At 40.6% G+C, this 16,544-nt stretch overlaps 1 protein-coding gene across 1 annotated transcript; it reads right to left on the bottom strand.

Moving 5' to 3' along the window:
- Positions 1–622: 622 nt before the first annotated feature.
- Positions 623–15,874, bottom strand: slc52a3-2a (solute carrier family 52 member 3-2a). The gene is made up of 11 exons (XM_072705583.1): positions 14,792–15,874; positions 12,400–13,447; positions 11,613–11,736; positions 4,045–4,142; positions 3,815–3,914; positions 3,581–3,633; positions 3,018–3,143; positions 2,802–2,927; positions 2,438–2,633; positions 2,312–2,345; positions 623–1,351 (listed from the first exon to the last, which is right to left on the bottom strand). Exons 2-11 carry the CDS (start codon positions 13,419–13,421, stop codon positions 1,185–1,187), a joined length of 2,046 nt encoding a protein of 681 aa, XP_072561684.1. The 5' UTR covers positions 13,422–13,447; positions 14,792–15,874; the 3' UTR covers positions 623–1,184.
- Between the last annotated feature and the right edge of the window lie 670 nt (positions 15,875–16,544).

Genomic DNA, 16,544 nt, shown 5'->3' with positions numbered 1-16,544 from the left:
TCATCTATTTATCTACCAATATTCATCCATTTTAGGGCAAAAGTGCTACCAACTGAGCCTTAGCGCCAACTTGGAAGAAACATCAATGTTACCCAAACCCGACTAACTGCTGGTGGCCCTTTAGAGGAGAATGCATCCTGCAGTACTGTGTGTTGAGTTTTTGTATGTTATGCATCAATGCACTGTACATCTTTTGGCTGGATGAAACCTAAAGTCAGCCAGCCTTTCAAAGCTAGTCATGGACTTTACTGTAGTTTTTGCTGTCTGTTTTGTTTTCTTTGCTTACAGAAGTAGACATGTTAATTTGTTCATGTTACACATCACTGTGATAACAGTGAATAAGCTCTAATTTCCAATGTATAGGTACCAGTTAATCCAAAAACACATGTTCTATACAGGATAATTTAAATTTTAGATTTTTAAAGCCACTCACACATTACCACACTGGGTAAATTGTTTGTAGAATGTTAAGTTTTTCTGTAATATTAATATGTCTTTTTTTTTATTAATTTCTTATGTGTAAAGAAGCATTAAAATTTCTGTGAAGATGAGGACACGTAGTGGCTTTGCAATAAATAATATTTGAAAGCAAACATTACCACACTCTGAAATCGCACCAACATAAGTGAAATTGGGAGTTTATTAGGAGTCTACTGAACTTGCAAAAATAAATAAATGGAAAAATTAGAAAGCAAATCACTCCGAAAGAAGACAGATGCTGTCCAATCAGAACTCGAGACACATCTGGCCCTTTCTGTACAGCATCACACTGTGTAGCTCAGCAGTGAGCACCTCACACAGTCATGTGAATGTGAGTTTGGCATTAGAGTGTGAGATGATGACTATGTCATTCATATATCCCATCCTCTCAATGCCCTGGAAGACAGTGAATACTACCCTCACAGTTAACCCACCAACCCACCCCCCCCAAAAAAAAAGTTGTCTTTACTCTTCTTGACATCCATTGGCAAACTAAAAAAAGGTTCCAAAAATTCTATACAGCACTCCTACATTAAATGATTCTATGAGCACACCTGTAACTGCACCATTAATGAAAAAACAGTTTAAGCTGTCTTCTGTCACAGATAGGAGGGTAGTAACAAATTGCAGACCTCAAAGTATCCCCACAGAAAAGTCTGCATACCATAAAGTCCTTCAACTATATCAGGTATCCCAGCTAAGAGTTACACATCTAGTGTGTGGATCCATTCCAATGTACTGTAGGAGGTCATACAGTTATATTCCTGGTCATCCAGCTGCCAGCGACAATCCATTAGGGCATCATACAGCTCCTCACTCTCTTCCATGAACCGTCGGTTGGCCTCTGCCACATCCAGCTCAGCGCAGGGGTCTGCAATATGGGAGAACACAGGTCATGTGACAGCTCGGAACCTTGCTGCTAAAATACATTAGGAAGTCGAAAGAAACAGCTGAAGAGTGTAACGTCTGAGTACATTAACTGGTAACCAGAAGAGTGAAATACATAGAAAAAACTGGGTAGTTATTCAACTACAGAGCTGCCTAAATGTGAAATAGGATAAAACATGCCCAGAACAAGGTACTGGGTCAATCCATGTCAAATCAACACACTTTCGGACCTCATCGTCACGGATTTTAATGGAACTTGGCACATGAGTAACTCATGAAACTGAAATTTGGCGTGTCTTGGATCAATATTGAGGGAGATTTAACCATTAGCCATATTTACTAGCCATGTGGACCTTTTCAATAGTATGGCAAGTACATGTGTCTAATGACATGCATGAAGCTTCCATTAAATTTCATTGTAGCATATTTGTAACCTTAATTAATATTATTACTTACACCTGTGCTTGTGATATGAAACCATGTGATGCTACCTTTAGGTCACGATATCACAGCAACACCTTAAAAACCAAAGAACAAGATTTAGTGAAAAATTAATCAATTTTGAAATGTAGGTTTTTTTGTTATTGATTTTTTTATATTTTAATCAGTTATTACATAGTAATTATTGAAATGGGGATGGCATATTATTTGCTCAATCTATAGAGCTGGACAACAGCTTCAATAGCTTTAAAACAGTATAAGGACCACTTCTGTGCAGCTTACATTAAGGAAAATATAGCCAAAGTCATAGCCCCCCCCCAAATCTCCCACAATATTGATCCAAGACTCGCCCAATTTCAGTTTCATGAGTTACTCACGTGACCAAATCAGCATGCCAAGTTTCGTTAAAATCCGTGACAATGAGGTCCGAATGTGTGATGATTTGACATGGAATGACCCTGCTTGTACCCTAGATATGATAAATAAAAACACATGACCTCACCCTCCAGATCTTCATCTACCATCTCTTCAAATGTCTGGGAAGAAAGTTTTCAAAAACATCAGTGATAACTTCACCTAATCTTGAGGAGCTGTCACCTTTCTATATAAGCAATGTGATCTCAATCACCTGTGAGGAGTTCTGTGTGTAGTCAGTCTGCCCATAGCTGTAGCTATAGTTATCTACAGCGTGGCTGTAGGCCCAGTCTGAATAGTAATTAGAGTAAGGCTGCTGGTACTGCTGGAGAGTATTGCTGTAGTTGTAGTCATCATTGCAGGTATAAGTGTAAGTCTGGCAGGGTTTGTCTGATGAACTAGTTTTGCTTCTAGGAGACAGAAAAAATGACACCAGCATGAACAACTGTGACAACTAAATGGTTTTACTAAGCAAGGTGCCTAATTTAGGTTAAGTAACATACTCAATGGTATAAAATAGACATTTTTAGACCTACACCAGGTTACTCCTAGTTTTGCAATGATGAACGAGTACTCACATCTTATTTGTAGCCACACTTAGCCTCAACGGCCTGGTCCCCAGCCCCCTGGTCCCCTGGCACTCTAGAAGTGCTCTCTTCTGGTCACATTGATTGGGGAACTGCACAAACCCACAGCCCCTGGAGGTTAGAGTGTAGCACCTTGAAATGAGTACGCTTCCCACCCCATAAATAACAGCCGACCGCACTACCTACAAACAAGCAACCTACCTGGAGTTACCCAAGGTATCCAACAGCACCTTAGCTCCTTGGCAGGAGGGGTAACGGCTGAGGAAGAAGTCGTACAACATTCCGTCGTCTACCTCAGTAGACAGGTCACCAATAAAAAGAGAGAACGACTGGCTATGGGAACAAAAAGAGACACAGCAACTTCCTAAAAGACAGAAAAACAAGACGCAGGAAGAGAATAACAGGAGTAAAGGTGAGGAGTAAAAGAGAAAGTGACAAAACAGGAGTAAAGGTGAGGAGTAAAAGAGAAAGTGACAAAACAGGAGTAAAGGTGAGGAGTAAAAGAGAAAGTGACAAAACAGGAGTAAAGGTGAGGAGTAAAAGAGAAAGTGACAAAACAGGAGTAAAGGTGAGGAGTAAAAGAGAAAGTGACAAAACAGCAGTAAAGGTGAGGAGTAAAAGAGAAAGTGACAAAACAGCAGTAAAGGTGAGGAGTAAAAGAGAAAGTGACAAAACAGGAGTAAAGGTGAGGAGTAAAAGAGAAAGTGACAATACTCCTGTAACCGTGACATCATTATGAACATGTTACCATAGAGCTCCACCTACTGTACCTGCTGTCTCCTTGTTTCCCATAGTTGGCTCGACTTAACTTGAACCGTTTGGGCTGAGAAAAGGAAAAGTGAAATTAAATACCCCACCCCCACTCTACAAGAGGCTACTTAAAATAATTTACTTCAGAGTATGCCACAGCAAAAACTACTCATTAGACTATAGAAAATGACACATTAATACATTTTTATATATTTCCACCACAGTAACTGCTCTCTCACACACACACATTTTACCGGTGTGGCTCCTGGAAGCGGTTTGCCATTGACTTTCCGGAGACATCTTTCTGCTGTAGCTTTGTCTCTCAGTTCTACAAAACAGTAGCCTAGGGGGTCCCTAAGGGGATCGCATGAATTGGCAACAGGACAGTTTACTTACTTACTATCTGGTTTGAGCCAATATAAATTTAAAGTACCCCTAACTCTCTCCCTAGGGATACATATAGATAACCTATAACCTTTCTCACCCAGAAATCTTGTTGCGAATGACTCTCACTCCAACTACCTGCTCTCCGATAGTGGCGAAAGCACGGGAAATGAACCTTTCATCCATGTAAGGCTCCAACTGTAAAGAGTAAAAGACAAGTTAAACAATAAAGCAGGAGACGATGAGGCATTTCAGCCAACGACGCCGATGCAGTACGGAGCCTAAACCATTTAATACAGGCGTCTTGGAGATGCCAAGGTTTTCGAGTAGCCAAAATGGCATTTTCTACTAACCAATAATTACCGCTGAATCGTATAAGCGCGTTTAAGTCACTTCAACATTAATTTCAATCAATGTTTCAATGCCCTCATCAAAAACGGCATGAAGACAGCAAATTTTACTGTTTATTGCAGGGGAGTCGGGGGAGTCAATTGCTGTTACGTAACTTTGGTCGATATCACATTACGCGCAAAATATTTCTCAAAGCAAAAGTAGGATTGACTCACATTGCCCATCCAAAGGCTAGACATTTTATATCATTCAGTCTTCATGAAATCCTTCCGAAATCTTATTTCATGTCCCAAATCTCGCACAACATGAACTACTCGCCAAACCCACAAAAATTAGCGACCGTAATCTCAATCAGCGACCCCTAAAGAGTGGGAGCGCAACCAGCAAATCCGCAGAATAACCGCGTGGGTAAATGCATTCAGGTTATTTTATTAAGATGTTTGTATTTTCTAATATTCCGAAAGTAAGTTTAATTTTAAAACTAAAGATGTGTTTGTTACGTTTTTATTACGGCGCTGCAACTTAATTCAGCCAATGGTTCAACAGGCAAAAGCCGCACGTTTGCTAGTTCAAGGGCAGGACGTGCAGGGGGGGTACGGGGGCTGGGGGTACCTCGGCAACTACCTATTTTGCCTGAACGACTGAAAGTGCCCCCCATTTAGATGTGCCAAGTGTGACCGACGATCATGCAAAATCTCCCGAGTGGGTCCCCAGCCGTCCCCATCGCGGAAATTTACTGAGGGGTATACCCCCTCCCCTCGGTCGCTCCCTGTCGCCCCCTGTCTGAGCACCAGGGAACATGCTCGCATCCAGATGTCCTACCTGATTGGCCAGGGAACGTGCTCTCATTGACATGTGCTACCTGATTGGCCAGGGAACGTGCTTTCATCGACATGTGCTACCTGTTTCCACGCCTAACACTTCCAAGCAGATAAGTCCTGATACCTCTATGCAACCTTTCATCAACCGTTTTATCAACCCAAAGAAGTCCTTATCTGAATTATTTAAGTCATTGTTTCCATTGGGAGCTTAGTTGACATTGAATCTGGTGCATTTCTGCTCTGACTTATATTTACTTATTTAGATATTTATTAAAACTCATGCTGACATATTTGCATATACTGATATGGTATCATCCCACCCCTGCATGTTTTACAGGCTGCTGAGAGTTATTATAGCACTATTTTTTTTTTGTTTGCACTATTATGTCTTCTATGTTTTGTCTGTAGAGATGGTACTCAACTAAGAATTTCATTGTGCTTTGTACAGTGTACTCTGTACATATGATAATAAAACTCTCTCTCTCTCTCTCTCTCTCTGGGTTCTGGTAGCTAGCGATTAGCATGATTTCTTAGGCATTCTAAGGCATCCACTGACCAATCAGGTAGCTTCTCTCATATTTGTGTGGGTTTCCTCCAGCTGCTCCAGTTTGTCAACTGTCCTTATTTTATGATGCATGAAAACTGCTATGGTTAAGCCTACGTATTACACAGATAGTAAATTAAATTATTAAAACCTGATGTAAACCTGAATCTTAAACAATTATCCATTATCTACAGCATGATGCACATTAAAGTCAGGGTGACCACCTAATCCATGTTAGCGGGGATACTATGAGCTAGTAGGTTTTACAAACTACTTTAAAACTAAAAGGCTCTTGTGCTTGGCTGAATAGTTCAATTCTTCTTGTGCTTTTACTGCTTTGTTTCCTTGATTGAAAGGCTCATCTAGCTGTTTTACACTAACATTAGTGACACATGTATGATTATAGGAGACTGACCAGTCAGCACACGGCAAGAACTCACTGCTAAAGTGAAATCCGGGTCTTTTTAATTGAAATGGTTAGTTCACGAACCCTGTCCTAACTCATCGTGTCCCCCTGACATGCAGTAGGCGGTCACCCTAGTTAAAGTTCGTCAAATTTTCAAATATGATTTAAGCATTTAGGTGAACTGCGTTTTTTTTTTTTTTTTTTTTAAGAACACAAGAGGCAGATGTTGCATGAAATGATGACTGTTTATAATTAATATACACAATGATTCATTACTTTGATGTGGCTGTCAGAGCATCCCCTCCCTGCACCCAGGGCCTCACTGATTGTTTTACAATACAGTAACTGCATTTTAATATTTGTACTTCAGCACCATCTATGGGGTAAAAGTATATTAATCCTCAGAAATCTTTACGTTTATTTACCAGATGCAGTTGTCTTCAGAATAATATTCTAAAAAAGTGAATAAAGCTGAAAATCCTTATAATAGTTTTTATTTCCATACATGCAAATGCATTGGGAGCACTACGAATTCTACTCCAAATCAAAACAAGAAGAGAAATTCATCACATTTGTGTTACTCCTTTACAGAAAGTGAAGGAAAGGGAATATTAGGCTGTTCAAAAATAAATAGCAGTGTCCACATTCTTCTTCACAAACTCAAAGATTCACTGTATGAACTGAAAAATGTTTTAAGATTTTGCTTTCCTTTGAATCATTGAACTAATATTTAATTGTATAACCACTGTTTCTGATAAATGCTGCACATCTGTGTTGTATGGAGTCGACCAACTACTGGCACCTGTGAACAGGTATTCCAGCCTGATTGGACTACATTTCTTGGTTTTGCCTCAGAAACAGCATTTTTGATGTCACCCCACAAGTTTTCTATTGGATTAAGGTCCGGGGATTGGGCTGGCCACTCCATAACATCAATCTTGTTGGTCTGGAACCAAGATGTTGCTCATGTGTTCGGGGTCGTTTTCTTGTTGAAACACCCATTTCAAGGGCATTTCCTCTTCAGCATAAGGCAACATGACCTCAAAGTATTTTGAGGTATTCAAACTGATCCATGATCCCTGGTTTGTGATAAATAGGCCCGCCACCGTAGTATGAGAAACATCCCCATAACATGATGCTTGCACCACCATGTTTCACTGTCTTCACAGTGTACTGTGGCTTGAATTCAGTGTTTGGGGGTCATTTGACAAACTGTCTGCAGTGTCCGTGTGGTCTGGCAGCGCAGACCTAAAAATGGTCAGATTTAATCCACAGAGTCTATCATACAAGAATCGTACTGTCTTCGTTTAGTAGGCCTACTTGGAAGGTTTTAAGGTTATTTATCTGACTGAAATTTAAAAGAAGTTTTGTCTTCAGATAGTCAAAAGCTTGAAGTAAAAGTTTTGCTTAATTATAATTTCTGAGAATCACATTAATTGTTAAACCTTTTGAATTAGTTTATTCTCCAGTGGCAAGCATGAGCAGCAAAGCTACTAATGTTTCCCAGTAACAGTACTGAACCTACCCACCCTTATCAATAATTTATTTGATTCAGATGACAATTTAGTATTAAATCATAAAGACATTTCTGGTTTGGACCTAATCAAATTCAGTACCTGAGAGATTTGTTACTCAAATCAGAGCCATTCCCAAAAGAAACGGCTGAACATAAATGCAGCTCCTGCACTTGCAGCCATGTGTACAGCATGGATCCCATCCTTAATAATTACCTTTAGTTCCACCAAGTCTGATCAGTTTCCATTCCTGAATATGAAGCACTTTTATACCTCAGTGTTAATGACGTTGCAAATGTGTGAAAAGAACCTCGCACCCCTTTTCCCCTCCAGTTATGAATCAGCTGATTTCCTACATTTTATTTACATTTTTATTTAGCAAACACTTTTATGCAAAGCAGCACAGCTGTGAAATCACTCTGGCAAATCTGGGATTTAAACCAATGACCTTCTGCTGACAGGCACATGTGCTAATCTGTTGAGCGACATGCATCCATGGATCGGGACAGTAGTCTCACAATGCAGGAGTGCCAGCCATGTTTATTCCGGCCAGCCAGAGGAAAACCTAAAAGCCATCACCTGTTATGTTTCTGGCCCCATGGAGCAATGGCAGACACTGCTGGGTAGGAAAAGATGGTGGAAAAAACATTCAGTAGAACCTGGTGTGTAAGACTGTCCAGGAGCTGTGGGGTAGCATCTTCCAAACATGGCCGGCCTGGGCTGCACCAGCTGGGCTAGCCGCTACACTGGTAGCTAGTGACTCCCATGCCTTCTTTCATAGCTAATGTCTAAGCACTTTCTAAGCCAGGGCTGCCCAATTCCAGTCCTGGGGGGCCGGAGCACTGTGTAGCTCAGGCCTTTCTGGTTAGAGGCACAGAGACTTGGCCCCACTGATCCACTCACCACCTCCCAATGTGCTTGCCTACAGTATGTTGCCTTTAGTGGATGCCAACCTTTTGTAGACCACAGATTGGCATACGTTGTGCAAAAATTTTATAGACCAGTAAGATTTATCGACTGGGGGTGGGGGAATTCAATACGTTTACTTGCAAGCACCAGAGGTTGTAAAAAAGAGTGGCTTCAAAATGTATAGTCTCTTTTTGGAAATGTCATTCATTTTCATTAACCAATCCTTCCCCCAAACCTCCAATGCTCTGTGGCCTGGTGGAATACTGGCTGGGAACTGGTGCCGGCCAACTGGGGGTTGGGAGCCCTGTCCTAATGGGTTGACCAGTACTGGTTGTTGGCCACCAGCCTGTACACCTAATTCAAACTGAACAACAAACTCAGATCGAGAAAGTCAGCCAAACAACATCAAGGAACTATTTAAAATAAAATTATACCTCCTTAATGTGAACCAAGTAATCTTTAGACTGAACAATTACATATAAAGGGTCTGTTTGTATCTGCAGGGCTGTTCAGCTTTATGGTAAAAAATACAGCCGGGAGAAATATTTAGAGAACACTCTATGTTTTTAAACAAATCTGCATTTTTAAATCCCGCTTTAATCATGGTTCTGCTGGCAGAAGGCTACACTGAGCAGCAGGCTGCTTGCAGGTTCAAAATTTCTAATACAGCAGTACAGAAGAATAAGGTGAAGCAGGAGACACTGGGAGCGACCAGAAACCAGCCAGGCAGGGGGAGGAAGCGACTTTATAATGGCAGAGATGACTGCTGACTTATCTGACACGTTCTCATGAATTGCAGGATGACATCAAGTGACCTTCAAAAGGAATGGGAATCATTAAGTGCAGGTGTGAAGTGCACTGCTAGGACAGTTCGTATCAGGCTCCTAGAAGCAGGACTGAGGTCCCATAAAGCAAGGAAGAAGCTCTTCATCAATAAGAAGCAGGGAAGAGCCAGGCTGCAGTTTGCAAAAAATGTATAGTTTACACAGATGCATACTCATAAATTGAGAAATGAGTGAAACAAAAAATTGTGCTGTGGGGGCCGCAAGGTCGGGAATAACCCATGAGAAGGTACCAACCCACCGCAGGGCACACTCACGCAGACTGCAGGGGGAAACAGGCATACCCAGAGAAAACCCCACAGCAACACGGGGAGAACGTGCAAACTCCACACACATACAGCCATGGCAGACACTCAAACCCAGGTCCCAGAGACATCAGGTAACAGCACAAGCCGCTGTGCCACCCTGTCACCCACAGACTAATACACAGACCTGTCTGCTGTTGCTGTACCAGTTTTTTGTTTCCACTTACTGACAGGGCTGGAATTGCCATCTGGCATGTAGGGAATTTTCCTGATGGGTTTTTTGGGCTGTAGGCAAAGGTTATTATGAGGGACCCTAAAGACTGGACAAAGATATTGGACTCAAATTACAATAGACACAATACTGGACTGGAGGGAAGTATGTGTAGAGGTGGATTTCAACAGAGTAGCAGCTGTAGGATAATCTATGGAACTGTATGATTGGATCTAAATAGGTGGACCGCACACAGTTCCACGCATGGACTCTACATTTGTCTGTGTCTGCAAACAATCGTGGTGGGGGCATGCACACAGTGATGATACTCCAAAAGACCAGCAGAGGGCAGATGTTGTCTTCTTGAACTTGCACACAAGCTTTGCCCAGTGTTTGGAGATTACTTTCCATGAATTCATGCACCAGAATACGTCTTTGTGCTCTTTCAATGGTGAGTTATATGTGTACGAGTACATCTGCACCTCCTCACACAACTGCACATCGGAAGCGTCAATAACTCCAACTACTCCGTTTCTGCTCTTTCTTAGCTTACTCCTGCTTCATGAAAGTCAGGGCTGCCGCCTATTGGAAACACCCAGTAAATTTCCTTGCATATGTGCAGTCAATGTGCCCTGAGGGCACCAACATCTGGGCTGCATGCACACACCCCCCTGTTGATATGCGTTACTCACCCAATGCAAGGACCGTAATGCACACAGAAAAGTGAAGTATGAATTGGGCTGTAGTGAATAGTGTATGGGGGGGGGGGGTGAGAGCCTGGTGGTGTAAGAGCTGAGATGGTATATGCTGCACTTGTTAGTGCAAAAGAGAATCTCGCTTTAGAGCATTACAAATTATTTTGTTTGAAGCAAAGATGTAAAGAGTCTGGAAACAGGAACAACAATAAAAGATCCACTGTAACACATTTATTAATATAAAATGTTTCCGATTCAGTGATCTGTCAACGTCCAGCGAATAAGCAGCTGAATGAATATTCGAATTTTATTTCAATATTTTGTTTCATAATATGTGATATTGGATTGCCTTTCATTAGTACCATCTCCCAACCTTGGATGATGCTTTCTATCAATTTGCATAATAAAAAAATGTCTATTGACCACTTGAATACACCTGGTTAGTTAATATTCTTATATACTGAAATGTCCTGGCAGAAAATACAATAAAACTGTGAGTCTTTGGAACCGTACAATTAGCAAAAAGTGCAAAAAAGGTTAAACGCTGACAGTAAATTGTGAAATTGTGAATATAACCCTGGTCTGCACAATGAGACAAACAGAGCAGAGCTCCTTATACATTTAGAGAAACATTCTAAAGATTATACCCATTAATTTCATGTACTGTCTATACAATACCTAAGCTAACAGTTTGAGCTGTTACATTACTCAGGAAAACTACATACATATAAGTTTTTAGATCATGTAGTAAAAAAGACGTTCTTGCAATCCTTATTTTAGACACTTGGTGTTACAGGGGTCTCCTGATGTGAAAAGCTTATAGATGTTGATGAGGGGGAACATTGAAAAGGCCCCAAGCAAGGACCCTAGCTGCACCACTGCTCCACACCACACGAGGGTGCTGTGACCCTCATCCCGAAGGATCAACCCAATGATCACCTTCACATAGGTGAGTGTGAGGACACAGAACACCCAAGCTGTCACCTGAGGCAAGAGGTATGGAGTAAGTTCATATTATACAGCAGTGACATTTACATTTACCATGTTTTTTACATGTTACGCACTAAATTATTCTTTATGGCATTTTAATTGTTTCTTTTGTCAGTAAATGAAAAGAAAGGCAGACTTACAATAAGAACAGCTCCGGAACTTTCATGGACCAGCAGCGGACAAGGGCTCAGCACCGCCATACCCATGATGTACGCCCCAATCCCAGTGCCAATGACAGTGAGAGTGCCCATCAGCAGCAAAGACCTGAAGGAAGAGGAGACGGTGTCACTGTATGGTTTTGGAGCTGCTTGAGGAATCCTCTCCTCTTTTGTGAAACACTGCATAATAAATCATTGACATCTAATGAGGATTACACATTACACCGTTTGCAGTGTAAATGATGTTTCATGTCCAGTATAGTGAAACTGTTATTAAGCCATGGTTTGCTTGCTTCCTTGATCACTGGACAAATGCTGGAGCATTGTACCAACCACAGTTAGTTTTGGTGTACATTTTGTATCTCGTGTTTTAATCTACTCAAAGTTTACTTACCACTTTCTCACCACTCATACGCCTATGAAATTTCTTTAAAATTATTATTAATATCGTTGCTGTATGATTGCAGGAGACATGTTGAGGTTGTGGGTTTAATCTCTCTGTCCAGCTTTCTATGTGTGGATTTTGAATCTGTGTATTTTAGCTACTTTGGTTTCCTCCAGCAGTACAAAAGTATGTGGTTTGGCTGGTATTTCTGGATAATCATGTGGGGTGTCACCCTGCAGAAGACTGGCATCTTATCCACAGTTTCCCCTGCCTAGTACCCAATACATCGTGGAGTCGACTCCCGACTCGCACTCCTACACAGTTATGGAAAATGGATGGATGGTTACAAATGCATAGAGACTGTATACAAAGGTTCAGACTAACCTTATGGGGAAAAACATGGCAATTAAACAGGCCAGGGGGTTAGCCAGTGCTGCCATGGTGACGGAGAGGTGGTAGGCATTATTCCCATAGGGCAGGCATGCATATGACTGGACTGAGGGTAGCACAGTATTAGTCACAGCATTAACCCAGGCCAGCATGGAGAAAATGAAGAGCACTTCAATCCACATGTAGGTCCCAGTTCCAAAGGAGCTGCAAGCGTTTCTCTTGAGGTTACGTAAAGGCCGGATCATGGGTCTTTCCTCCGACTGCTCTTGATGCCTAAGTGCCAGGCCGCCCTTGTCCACTCCCAGATCCCTGTCATGGTACCAGCCAGAGTTGCGTTGGCGCCCCACAGCAAGATGTATGTTCAGGAATAGAAAGGCCAGAAGGCTTATCGCCATCATGGTGCTCAGGAAGAGGAAGAAAGTTTGAGTGGAGAAGTTGGCTGGCTGGTAGTAGGCCTTGAGCTCATAGCCCAGTGTGGCATTTCCCAGTGTCCCATTGGTCGTTAGAGTCTGATTGTGACACTGGACCACACCTACTCCTTGGATCAGTGCCACCACAGCTGGGATGAATCCGCTGAGGCCCTCTCCGATAAAGTAGCTGGTGAGATACTGTGGTTTCAGTCGCATCATGTACGGCAGGAAGGTGACTGAGGATGTACAGTCAACCAAGGCAAGGAAGAAGGTGAGAACCAAGAGGGTCACACTGTGACGGACCCCCCCGATCACAAGGGTCTCCTTCCAGAAGAAAGCCAGGAGGAAGCTGGCCATGGTCCCTAGGCTGATGATGAACAAAATGGCTGCCACCTCATTCAGCCAGCCTGGGCGGAAGCGGTGCATGAGGGTGACAAACAGGGGGCCGATATTAGCCATTTGGATGATGACAGAGAGGTAAGAGGGCAAATACCAGCCCTCTGGGATTTCAGGGACAATGAGAGGGAGCTCCACCCACATTCCACTGATGGACACCCAGGAGCCTGTGCCGAACAGGCAGGTCAGTATGTGGGTGAAAGGAGCCATTGGATATTTTAGTGTAAAGGATTTGTCTGGGAAAGAAAATATAGACACACACACACACACATATATCATTATTGATCACAAAAAGGCCTGCAATGTGATCAACTTAGATTTCCAGAAGGCCTTTGATGTTGTCCCCCACAAACGGCTCTTGCTTAAGCTCAAAGCTGCAGGGATTTTAGGAACCGTAGCAAATGGCTATTTCAATATTAGTTTAAATACTAGAACTTGTGTCCATAAGTGGAAATTAGCGGGAGAACATTTTAAAATGAATTTGAGGAAGCACTTCTTTACACAGCGTGTAGTTAGAGTATGGAATAGTCTTCCTGCTAGTGTAGCACAAGCTAAAACCCTGGGTTCCTTTAAATGGGAGCTAGATAAGATTTTAACAACTCTGAGATATTAATTAAGTTATTCCCAGACAAGCTTGATGAGCAGATTGGCCTCCTCTCTTTTGTAAACTCTTTATGTTATTATTATCATCATCAAGAAGTCATTATTCAATCTTCATTCTCTATCTAATGTTCTAATGCATATTACTTATATGTTTTCTCTGACAAACCATGGAACAGGAAAACAGACTTAAATTACTTGGTAGGTTTTCTGCTTCTATTCATGAGAATTTCAAAACCTAGCATTCCATCTAGATTTGAATTAATCTTGACCTGAACATTCAAACTATGGAGAAATCCTTGATGCAAACAGCACCAACAGTAATTGTTTTATATAAAATCCACTTAAATCCATGTCAGCATTAGTTTAATCTCTAACGAGTGCTTTGAGTTGAGCCTATTAAGTCTATAATGTGACCAATTTGTCCAATTCACTTGCCAGACAGTTTTACACTAAAGACATGATTGGACGATTGAGTGGAAGCCTACTGCAATATTAAAAAAGCATAATGTTGATGGAAATATCACTATGTCAAAAATAACACGAAAGTTTGTAAGTTCTTTGTAAGATCATGGTACAATTTGCAGGGGGACATCATATAAACTTTTTTGGTAAAAAAGAAATGTATAAGCACAGTGTGTAAGGAAAACTGTCACCTTGGAATGTGTAAAAAAATAGCAATTCATGTATCAAATACAGGTTAATTGAAAAGACCGATCAATGGCAGCTGACACCTAGAAAAAACATATATACACACATGTGCTTTCATCTGAAAGAAAAAAACATGCATTCAAAATTGCTCAATCCTTTGTACATCCCTACAATAAAACTGTTTAATTAAATTTAATATAATTTAAAGAATAGTTTTCCATTAGTGATGTTGTTACAATTCTTGTATGCATATACTTTAATATACTAATAAAATTTATAAACATGTTACATATTAGTAGATACACTAAATTATTAAATGGAAAAATTACCTGTTAGTCCTGAACTCACCCCAGACTTAAAATTAATTTCTCTTTCTACTGAATGCAGAACAATTGCACTGAGATGAATACCATGATACAGTCCTTCATCTGGAGTTACAGCAGAGAGTGTTTAGCCTTCACATGTTAAGGACTTCCTGGGATCAACGATCCTACCTCAAAGTCCAGTGTGATGCTGAGTCTGTGCTATGGGGATTATATTTTAATTATTTGGTGGGTGTGCTCAGTTTAGCCAATCAGGAGGCCATGTCCTGGTTATTCTGTGACCTCAATTTGTTGGGAACTTCAGCAGTGTTTGTGACATTTCACTCTTACTGAAATTAGTTTTTGACATTTTGATGAAGTGTTCAGTACAAATTTCTGCAACTTCATGGCTTGAAGTCTTCTTTCTCATAAAAAAAAGAGAAATGTCCATCCGTCCCTCCCTCCATCCATCCAATGTAATCAACAAAAATGTAGAACAAGGTAATAAAAACCACTAACTTGCAACTAATAAAAACACATTTCGGACTGGTGCATTTCCAAAAGCCGATTTCACACAAAAATGTATTTAAAAGAATAGGGCTTTAAAATTATGCTACTTAACTGTTAACTTTTTAATGTGCTGTTTACCTTGTGAATCTCCAACCCCACGTGCTGAGCTGTATGAACAATCATTAAGCTCTTCTCCACTTTAACCTTTAACTGATTCACTCTCTTCAGACAATGAATGCTCTTTATACAATCAGTGACAGGAAAATGCATTAATTGGTTAATTGTATTAATGAGGTCAACAGTTAGTAATATCAATAGATTTTATTATGTAGGTCTGAAGTTCTTAAGAAAATCTGCAAACTTGATATTGAATTGTGACAAAATTTTATTTGAACATTTTGAATATTAAACTTTATCCTGGCTTTAATTTAACTTAATGTCAATTAAATTTTGTTGTCAGTTATTTAGAGTAACCTTCAATACGGTTCTACATTAAACTTCTTTATTTCTACCCAAATGCAAATGATAAATGATGACTTTATAATGAATTGCTTGAAAAGAGAATGAAGATTGAATAATGACTTCTCAATAATAACATAAGAAGTTTACAAAAGAGAGGAGGCCAATCTGCCCATCAAGCTTGTTTGGGAAGAACTTAACTAATAGCTCAGAGTTGTTAAAATCTTATCTAGCTCTGATTTAAAGGAACCCAGGGTTTTAGCTTGCACTACACTAGCAGGAAGACTATTCCATACTCTAACTACATGCTGTATAAAGAAGTGCTCCCTCAAATTCATTTTAAAATGTTCTCCTGCTAAATTCCACCTATGGGCACAAATTCTAGTATTTAAACTAATATTAAAGTAGCCATTTGGCTGAACAGCATTTAGACCTGTTAGAATCTTATATACCTGGATCATGTCCCCCCTTAGTCTCCTTTGCTTGAGGCTGAACAGATTCAGCTCAGCTAATGCAAGAGCCGTTTGTGGGGGACAACATCAAAGGCTTTCTGGAAATCTAAGTAGATCACATCGTAGGCCTTTTTGTGATCAATTTCTCTTGTAGTTTCCTCAAAGAACTTAAGTAGATTAGTTAAACAGGATCTACCTCTTCTAAATCCATGTTGACTATCTCTCAGAATGTTATTTGAATTCAGGTAATCTACCATTTTCACTTGGATTATATACTATTCATTGTCAAACCCAGCAGCCAAATAGTCATAATAGGTCCTTTTATTGAATAGAAATTCTTCAAAATGAAAACCGGTGAT

The sequence above is a fragment of the Paramormyrops kingsleyae genome, chromosome 23 (assembly GCF_048594095.1).
Source record: "Paramormyrops kingsleyae isolate MSU_618 chromosome 23, PKINGS_0.4, whole genome shotgun sequence".
Classification (NCBI taxonomy): domain Eukaryota; kingdom Metazoa; phylum Chordata; class Actinopteri; order Osteoglossiformes; family Mormyridae; genus Paramormyrops; species Paramormyrops kingsleyae.
The sequence above is the reverse complement of the archived record's forward strand: the minus strand, read 5'-3'. Positions and strand labels throughout refer to the sequence as shown.